This window comes from Felis catus, chromosome C1 (genome assembly GCF_018350175.1).
Source record: "Felis catus isolate Fca126 chromosome C1, F.catus_Fca126_mat1.0, whole genome shotgun sequence".
Classification (NCBI taxonomy): Eukaryota; Metazoa; Chordata; class Mammalia; order Carnivora; family Felidae; genus Felis; species Felis catus.
The window spans coordinates 1,369,338-1,379,269 of record NC_058375.1 but is presented as its reverse complement, the minus strand read 5'-3'; the positions used below and the strand labels follow the sequence as shown (position 1 = coordinate 1,379,269).

Here is a 9,932-nt window from a genome sequence, read left to right as displayed (position 1 = left end):
GCCGGGCGACTGGTTCACGCTCGGAAGCACTGGCGTGCCCCTGTCAAGTCCAGAAGCCTCTCCCGTTCCCCTAGCCAGGACCGACTGCCCCTCAAGAGTCCCCAGGGGCAGAGGGAGGCCGCTGAGCCCCAAGCTGGCGGAACGTGGGTGTCTCGGGTAGGGAGCGACACCTCCCTTTATACCTGGCGAGGCCCCCAGAACCCACCAATCTCACTGGAGACTAAGGGGCAGAGCCCCACGGCGGGGCCTTGGCAAACCCCACTGCCAGTGAGGGTCTCTGGTCCCCGCCTCTCAGGCAGGGCGGGGGGAGGGCCTGGCCTTCCTTCCCGGCAGCCCCCGCAGCCCCCTCAGGACGGTGGGGTCGAGGAGGGAGGAGGAAGCAGGACGCAGGGCCAGAGGCCCGCAAAGGGACCCTCGCTCGGCCGGGAGCTGCTCTCGGCCCCTCCCCCACACCAGACCCAGACGGAACCCCCTGCCGGTGAGTGGGAGATGGTCCCGCCTCCAGGGAACCCTCGCCTGCGTCACAAAGGAGGCCCGGAAGCCTCAGTGGAACCCCACCTGAAGCCACTGCTCTCCGGCCCTGGGAGCCCTCCCACCTGGCCCCAGCTCACGGGAGCTCTAGGCCAGCCCGACCCAGCCTTCTGAGACCTGCCCCTGGGACGCGGCCGCCCCCGAGGGACCTGAAGGTGAGCCGAGGGAGGGGGCCTGCCTGCCAGGGCCGGCTTTCCTGGGCAGCACGGAGGGAGCACCCTAGCAGCGCCCGGCCCGTCTCCCAGGGGCCGGGCAGAGCATTCTGTGAGCACGCCCACACCGTTCCCCTCCGACGAGCCCCATTTCCTTGGCTGGCCACCATAGCCCGGAGAGGCCTGCTCTGATTCCCGAGCACTTGGCTTTGCCCTTAGCCCTCAATATGAAAGTCTGTGTGCACTTTTCTGCCAAACCGAGTTCCTGGAAGCGAGCGGCACAGAAGGAGAGGACGCATTCGCTAGTTCTGACCTAAGACAAAAGCCATTGGAGAGGCCGGAGCCACAGACCCTAGGCCAAGGCGCGGACCCGTCCAGCCGAACCCGTTCCTTCGTTCATCGTTCAGCAGACGTTGGTTGATGCCTCTGGGGTCGTGGGTACCAGAGTGGGTGCTGGGGACCCAGGCAGACGGAGCCCCGCGCCCCCATGGTGCCGACATTTCCCGTGGGGAGGGGGACCATGGAAACGGAAGTCAGGGGCATCGAGCCTGAATCGCACATCTGGTGGCAAAACAGAAATCAGGTCCGGGGGTCAGGCTGGTGAAGACGGACCCAGGGAAGGCTCCACTGGGAAGATGGCCTTGAGCAGGGGCTTTTGGGGAGTGAGGGGGTGGGGGGAGGGTCTGGGGGAAGGGCAAAGCCTCCGAGGAGGGGTCTGGAGGAGGGGTCTGCCGGGCGCTGAGGGCGGAGGACCACATGGGGTGCGCAGAGAGGTGACGGGCGGGGGCTGCGGAGGATGCTGAGATCAGAGCAGGCCTGGCTTCTCTCCATTTGGGTCATGGAGCAGGTGAGGCCCGGGGAGAGTAAGACCCGCCTAGGGCCACCCACCCACCCCTGCCCCCGCCCCCGCCCCCACCCAGAGCGGGAGACAGAACTCAGGCAGACCCCTGGGCATTGGCAGGTAGGGACACCTGCGCCAGCCCCAGCGTGTCTCAGCAGCCGCGCTTGCCCGCCCACGGGCCCGACTGGCATGGTCTTCCTCAGGCTTTTCCCGAACTCACGGCCATGCCTCGTGCAGCGTGGGCACTGGTGCGGGGCTCGGCTGTGTCACGGTGTTTGAGGACCGGGAGTCTGACGCACAGGCCAGCGGCCAGCTGTTCCCAGCTGCACAGCCGTCCCAGGGGCAGGGCTGTGCGCGCCAGCAAAGAGGGGCGTGTGCATGCCCACTTGCCAAAGGGAGAGCAGACCTCAGAGCCCTCGGGGTCTGCTGTCCCCGCCTGTCCCCAGGCAGCGCGCCCTCTCCTGTCTGCCACAGCCCTGACGGTCCTCCACCGCTGCCCACCCCTGGAGTGGCGGGGGCAGGGGAGGGTGGGGAAGGGGGACACAGGGACGCACGCCGGCCAGGTGGCTGCTGGGGCTGGCCTTCATGGTCACTGCCTGCGTGGGCGCCCGTCCTTCTGGTCTCCCTAGGGTTCACTCCTGGGCTCCTGGCGGGAAAGGTGGGCAGGAAGCCCAGTGGCCCACGCCACCTCCCAGAGGGTTTTCAGGGCCCGTAGCTCCAGGACCCCCTCCCCAGCCCCGGGGAAGTAGGGCCCCAGGCCGGCTCCGCTGCCCTAGCCCCTTGGCAAGCATGGGGAGCTGGGCCTGCTGGGTCCCTGGTGCCCACCCCCAGCTGTGAGCAGAGTGGTCCCTGGACGACCCCTGCTGGAGAGCGGGCTTGGAGAAGCCGACCTTGGGGAGAGGTTGCCACCATGGCCCGCGGGCCGCACCGCCCCCACCCCCCACCGGCGCCTCGGGCCCTCAGAGGCTCTGGCCTGGGGAGACCGGCTAGCGAGACACAGGCCGAGAGCCGGCTGTGGACCGGGCAGTGGGGACAGGAGCCCCGTGTCCTGAAGGGACCGGCACCAGCCTCCCAGCCTCGGGCAGGGCCCCAGGGCTCCACCCTGGCCGGACACACAGCCCTTGCCCTTGGCCTTGGACTTTCTCAGCTGTGCACTTTCCCCCGTCTAGAGACTTGGCGATGGGGAAGCCCGAGAGCCCGGTAGGGATGGTGGAGATTGCCGGCTGGTCCGGACAGAAGCGCCCGGGCCTCCTGGAGGGGGGGCTGCTGCTGCTGCTGCTGCTGCTGAGTGTCGCCCTGGTGGCCCTGGGCCTCCTCTACGCCGCCCGCGGCGGAGGTGAGTGAAGGCGCCCCCCGCCCACCCACCCCGATGCGCCCGTCTTGTCGACGGGGCAGGCGGGGGCCCAGGGTCCCCACCTGGCACGAACCTGCAGGGCGCCGGCGGCCCCTTCCAGAAGGCTCTGCCCAGGGCCGGCCGCCCCGGCCGGTTCCGCAGGCTCCGCGCAGCCCCCTCCCCTCCCGCACTGCGGTCCCGGCCGGCGGGCGGCGGGAGCCGCGCTCTTCCCCTGCGCTCACCTGTGTCTCAGGGAGGCGGCTGCCGGCCTCCTTCTCCCCCGCCCTGCAGAAGTCGTGACCCCCAGACAGGCTCCCCTGGGTGCAAGACGGTGGGAGGGGTCAGACTGGGCTCCCGGGGGTGCAGCCGGGGCTGCTGTGCAAGGACACTCCTCTTCTGGTTCCCCCTCCGCGTGGATAGGGAGGGGCTGTCCCCGACTTGGGTGGGGGGCCTGGCGGGGGTGGGGCTCACGTGTCTGCACCTGGGCTGCACCCCGCTGCTCACAGGCGCCACCCCAGCCCGGATGTGGGTGCTGACCCCACCCCCCACCCCCAGGGCAGCGGGCACGGGACTCCGGAGAGGGGCTCACAGTAGGGCATCACGGCCTTTGCCACTAGAATGACACTGGCCTGGCCCTGGCCCCGTGCACCGCAGGGAAGCAGCCATCCATTGCTAGACGAGGCTATTTCTGGGGACCAGAAGTGGGCGCAGCCTGTGGATGTGATGGGCGTCCCCGCCCAGCGCTGCTCCCAGCCTGTCCAGGCGCCCGGAGGGCCCCTGCCAGCTGCTCTGGTCTCTGGCCCCTCTGGGACCCCCGCCAGGGTGGGGGCACTGCCAGCTCCAGGGGCAGGGGCCAGGGGAGGAGCCTCTGGCTGCAGAGAGAGCCCTGGGGAGCCCAGACCTCGAGGAGCCTAGTTCGGGGCTCGCTGGGCTGGAAACACCTGATTCAGAGGCTTCCAGAGGACGGGACTGTCCCCCCCGGCCCCCACCCCCCAGCTGATCTCGGCCTCAGGCCCTTTGAGTCCGCGGAAGAATTTACATGCAGTGTTACTGGGTATTTCTCAGTGCTTTCTCATTTCCACGATGATTTTTTTCCTGGATTCCTGAGTTATTTCGAAATTTTTTTTTTCCTTTTTAATTTCCAGACGCACGGAGATTTGACCAGTTACCTTTTCTCGTTGGCTTCTCGCTTAACTGCATTGTGGTCAGAAACCAGGGTTTACGCGGTGCTGATTCTCGGGTGTTGGCTGAGGCTCGCTTTGGGACTGCCACGTGGTCAGTTTTGCAAACAATCCACGCGTGTTCGTGGAAGACACCCAATCACTAACCGTTAGATGAAATTGGAGATACAGATATATCCACACCAATCGAATCTTCTATATATTTGGGGTTTTTTTTTTTCAATTTTCTTGTGTGAGAGCCACCAGTTTTCCTCGTATTTATGCCAAATATTAATTTGCCTATTTTAAGGCTACGTTATCATGTGAAGACAAGGTTAGAAATAGTGTCTTCACACAGCCAATCATTGCACAATGACACCTTCTATCTTAATATCTTTTGCCTAAAGTTCTGTTCTGCACGATGTGAATATCACCACTCGGCCCGTTTTCTTCCATTCTTTCTCTGTCAGACCTCTTGTGTCTTTCGCCTTCGATGTGTCTCTTGCAACCGTACGAATCTGGATTGGATTGGGGTCTTTGTCTCTTACCCGGAGAATTCAGCCTTACTGGCCTTCGTTATGGTTGCCGTCCGCCTTCTTTTGGGTGGCTCTGGTATTTTTTCCTCCTCTATTTTCCCTCAGCTAGCTTGCAGGTTTTCGATCACTGTCCATTTACGGGTTCTTGTTGATTTTTTGTCTGAACAGTTGTTTTAAAAGTTACGGACAAGTGCTTTTCGGGAAATCACACGCGTTTTTATAGAAATTACAGTAGGAGGGGCGCCTGGGTGGCTCGGTCGGTTAAGCGTCCCACTTCGGCTCAGGTCATGATCTCACGGTCCGTGAGTTCGAGCCCCGCGTCGGGCTCTGTACTGACGGCTCAGAGCCTGGAGCCTGTTTCGGATTCTGTGTCTCCCTCTCTCTCTGCCCCTCCCCTGTTCATGCTCTGTCTCTCTCTGTCTCAAAAAGAAATAAACGTTAAAAAAAAAATTAAAAAAAAAAAAAAAAAGAAATTACAGTAGGAGATGAAGCCCCATGTCCGCGGTCCTGCCCCTCCTGGAATCCTGCCCCTACAAAGCAGCCACATTCACTTTCCAGCGTGGAAGCCAGCAAACTCTGGCCCGGCTTTTGTAAATAAAGTTTTATTGGAACACAGCTGGGCCCACTCATGTATGTATCGTCTGTGGATGTTTTCCTGCTATAAGAGCTAAGTTGAACTGGTCAGACAGAGTCTGTGTGTGGCCCACAAAGCCTAAAATATTTATTGCCCGGCCCCTGACAGGAAACTATTGCCAACCCTTGGACTGAGGTGGCTTTCCGTATCTAAACCTTGACTTTGAACCTCTTTTACTGTCAGTGTTGGGTCGTGAGGAGGCGTTATAAGGTTGTGGTTAATGCCCAGGCCTGGCGAGGCGTGCCGGCCCCCCGCCCCAGATCCTACTGCGTGACCTTGGCAGGTTTCTTCCGTGCCTCTGCGCCTCAGTTTCTCCGTCTGTGAAATGGAACATAACATAGTACACACACGAGAGGCTTACTTGAGGGCCCAGGATTTAATGCATCAGTAACACTTAGAAAAATGCCTACGTCTGTCATGGTGTTCGTGAGCAGATTTAATGGCAAAGTGGCCGATTTGTCATTTACCCACTACCAGTATGGTTATCGACGTGCCGAAGGGAAGGCAGATTCAGCTCCCTACACAACCCAGACCCTGCCCTCGCAATACAGACGTGTCCGTGCTTTGTGGTAAAGACTGAGGGTCATACACAGCTGAGCTATGAAGAAAAGTTGGGTCGCGTCTCCTCTCTCTGCCGTTATCTGGTTTCCTTGTCGTTAATAGCTACCTCGTTCCAGAGGCTTCCTTTTCTTCGGTCACATTATTTCATTACCAGCCCGTCTGCCTCTCAGATGTCACCCTCTTGGTCCTAAGATAGATTTTCGTGGATTGCGGGATGGGGCTTGAGTACCCAGTACTGATGGTTCCCCAACAGTGAATCACTTTGGTGTGAGTCCCTTCAAAATGACATTTCTAGGGGCGCCTGGGTGGCTCAGGCGGTTGAGCGTCCGACTTGGGCTCAGGTCGTGATCTCGCGGTTCGTGGGTTCGAGCCCCGCGTCGGGCTCTGTGCTGACAGCTCGGAGCCTGGAGCCTGTTTCCGATTCTGTGTCTCCCTCTCTCTCGGCCCCTCCCCCGCTCATGCTCTGTCTCTCTCAAAATTAAACAAACATTTTTTAAAAAATGACATTTCTAAATCTGCCAGTTCTGTTCCCAACCTCTCTGATCTTCCCTCCAAAGAATTTTTCAATGCAGCTCAAGGAGCTACCCCTGCGGTCTCCTGCACGAAAAGGTCCTTCGGACGGTTTGTAAACTGAGACGCAGCTGGCTCACTCCGCCTGGCCTCAGGTTCCGCTCCTTCAACAAGAGGCCAGATCGCTGGGGTCCTGTTCATGTCGAGGAAAGCCAAAGAATCCGTCATTCTGCGTTCCACGTATCAATTATTAGGTGGTTATGAGGCGTGGTAATACGGGTTGAGCCTGCACAAATATACGGTATACAGTTATCTTTCCTGAATCCCACGGATCCCGGGTCTGGGGGAGCCTTGCCAGGCTCACCTACTTGTTCTTGTTGTAAGAAGAAAAGCCATCTGGAGTTCTCCGTTCTTTTTTCTTTCCGGCTGGACCCATTTGCCTCCTTCCTGGAGACCCTCCGTCAGGACTTAGCCCAGGCAGGTGTGCTGGAAACGGACTTCCTCAGCTTCTGCTTCTCTGAAAAAGCCTTTCCTTCCCCTGCGTGTTGAAAGATTTTTATCTCTGAGTAGAGAATCCTCGGTTGAGCGTTTGGCTCTTCCCTCAGTCACTCCGTTGCCTTCTGGCTCAGACGGCTGCTGCGGGAAAGGCCGCCATGACTCCCGTCTCTGTTGCTTCCATCTGTAACGTTTCTCCTCTTTCCGTTGCCCTCGAGATTTTTCTCGCTGACCTCGGCTGCGGTGTGGCCGGGGGAAGCGCGGGCGCGGTTCAGTGTTTTCGGATTCGTGCCGCGCGTGTTCTTTGGAATCTGGGGTTTTACTTTCTTCGACTCATCTTGGGAAACTCTCAGCCATTATCTTTTCAAATATTTCTTCTGACCCCTTTCTCTCTCTCTCTCTCTCTCTCTCTCTCTCTCTCTCTCTCTCTCTCTCTTCTTCTCTTGACGGTTTGCTGCTGCCCCGCAATATTTGGATGGCCTGTTCAGTGTTTCTCACCCTTTTAGTCTTTGTGCTGCGGATTAAAGAGTCTGACCCGAACTAGTCTCCACGTTCGCCGCGTCTTTCCTCGGCTGGATCCAGCGTGCTGGGCAGCCAGTCAGGAAAATCCTCCACCTGTAATAATACGCTTTTTATTTCTGGTATTTCCACACGACTCCTTCTTATAGTTTCTACCTCTTTGCTGAAATGTCATATCTGTTCAAGCATGCCGTCCTCCTTTTTCATTAAATCCTTTAACGTATCACCCATAGTTGTGTTAAAGTTCAGCTCTGATGGTGCCAGCATTTGGGCACTCCCTGAATCTAGTTGTTGTTTTTTTTAAGTTTTTTTTTAATGTTTATTTCCTATCGAAAGAGAGTCAGAGCATGAGCAGGGGAGGGGCAGAGGGAGACACAGAATCCGAAGCAGCTCCAGGCTCCGAGCTGTCAGCACAGAGCCCGACGCGGGGCTCGACCCCACAAACCGCGAGATCGTGACCTGAGCCGAAATCAAGAGTCGGGCGTTCAACCAGCCGAGCCCCGCAGGCGCCCCTCTGGGAATCGAGTTCAGCCAATTATTTGGTAGCAGCGGACCGCTCGACCGCTTTTCTGGCCTTTGCCTGTGTGTGTCTCACGCACCTTCGCCGAATCCTGAACGCCACGTGGGGAAGAGGAGAGACCGAGGCACATCGTGTTTGTGGCTGGAAACGGGGACATGTGTCCTGCCAGTCTGTTGGTGTGTGGGCTCGACTCAGCTAGTCAGGAGTCACCCTCGGGGCGCCACGGATTCGAATTCCTCCAGCAACCCGGCTGCCGTTACCTCCCGTTTTCCCCTCGGCCCTGCCTCAGCCTCACTGGCAGCGGCCCCCGGATGCCGGTGACACAGAGGGGCCTCTCTCCGCGCCTCAGTCCCTCCACAAAGGGTAGGTGGTCAGTGCTCGGCTCGCGCCGGGGGGCACGCGATCCCTGATGCACCGGCCACGTCTGGTCTTCAGCCGCCCTGGGCCCTGGACCGGAGCATCCCTGTGCTGGTCCCCTCGTCCACCAAAGTTTGCTCCACCCCTGAGTTTCCCGCCCTTGCTCTAGAGGCAGCAGACGTCAGCTTGATGTCATGCTAAGATCCTGGGGCCACAGGGGGCTCCTGTCCCTGTCCCACGGGCAGAGGATTTTTGGTTCTGACCCTCCTCCAGACCGGTGGGCTTTTGCCTGACCCCTGGAGGTGCGAGCTTTACTGCCTTTTCCCCAGCGGCTCAGGCCCTTGCTCCCGACGAGAGGAAGGCGCGGGCAAGCAGGGCAACCTGGTGCGTGTGCCTCAGCGGAAGCGGATGACGTCTGGCCTGGGCCCCTGAGGGGGCTCTCTCTGGCCTTCTGATGGCTGCCCCCAGTGTCTCTCGTCAGCACCTGCCGAAGACCCCCGGCCAGAACACGCGAGTGAGGCAGCGTTCCCTCCCGGCTGTTCCAAACCAGCGAGCCAACGCGCGGGTGGCCTCTAAGAACGCGCGAAGATTGCGCCTCCCTCCGTCCCTCTTACCCACTTGCGTGGTGACCAGTCTCACTCCTGGGTCCCGTCAGAGGGCGGACGCTGTCGTCCCTCCTTCGAGGGGCTCCTCGCGCTCTGAAACTGTTTCCCGAGCTGCTCTCTGACCCCAGGCCCTAGACGGGGCTCTCGAGAAGCTGTGACGTCTGCGGACGATCTAGACTTCTCTTGTCGTTAGGACGGGCAGGGTACTGTCGTGGCTGCTGACGTTCCAAGCAGGAAGCAGACCCCTTCTACCTCAGACGTGCGCGTGCCTGGTTAGCTAGTGAGGCGGTTGATGGACACCTCCGTTCTGCTTCCCGACACGCGAGGATTTAGAGCCGTTCGAGCCTCTCCCGTGCCGGCTCCGTGTGGTCGCGGGCGAGACTCGGTTCTCTCTCTCTCCGGTCTCTCACGGAGGCAGCGTTAGTGAATACAGCCGGGCTCATTGGGCTCATCGCACACCCCGCGAGCTTTCCTCGTCCTCCCGTCTCCCAGCTCAGGATGTCCTTTCGAAATCATCTTTCTTCTCTCCAAAGCACGTGCTTCCGGAGCCTCCTATTCAAGGTGTGGGTTGCGGACCAGGGGGTGGCAGCCTCACCCGCCTCTTCTCAGGAGCTGGGCCCCACCCTGATGACTTCATTCAATCTTTATCACCTCCTCGGGCAGGCCCACCGGGAGCCAGGACCTTGGCCTGTGAACTGGGGTGAAGCCACGTTCGGTCCACAATAGGCCTCAACCTCTGTACTATGATGGACACTTGAGGCCCTTCTTGTGACCAGGCAAGTGTGGGGACCGCCGCGGTAACAATTTTTCCGCGGCAGGGACGCCTGGGTGGCTCAGTCGGTTAAACGTCTGACTCCCGGTTTTGGCTCAGGTCACGATCCCAGGGTTATAGGATCGAGCCCTGCGTTGGGCTCCATGTTGAGCTTGGAGCCTGCTTGTGACTCTCTCTCTCTCTCTCTCTCTCTCTCTCTCCCCCCACCTTTGCCCATCCTTCAGTGATAGTTCGATGAGACAAATCTGGACCCCGTTCTCCCTCGATGGCTTAAAGATTTAGTCTCGCGGTCTCCTGGCTTCTGCAGCCGCTGTGCAGAAATCTGGGCCCGTCTAACTGTGGTTCTTTGTCGGGTGAACGTTCTTTCCCTCCGAGCTGTGTTTCCTTTGTCTCTGGTATCTTCTCA

General features: G+C 59.7%; 1 protein-coding gene across 5 annotated transcripts in view; it reads left to right on the top strand.

Annotated features, from left to right (window-relative positions):
- The first annotated feature begins 12 nt into the window (after positions 1–12).
- Positions 13–9,932, top strand: part of MMEL1 (membrane metalloendopeptidase like 1) — a 31,889-nt gene continuing 21,969 nt past the window's right edge. For 4 of the 5 annotated variants that reach the window (XM_045034956.1, XM_023257988.2, XM_023257985.2 and 1 more), the window contains exons 1-2: positions 13–686; positions 2,694–2,860. In XM_045034956.1, the coding sequence (XP_044890891.1) occupies positions 2,704–2,860 (157 nt within the window). In that variant the 5' untranslated portion in view covers positions 13–686; positions 2,694–2,703. Of the gene's footprint in view, positions 687–902; positions 1,096–2,693; positions 2,861–9,932 lie in introns of all 5 variants that reach the window. The other variant, XM_045034955.1, reaches the window with a different exon arrangement.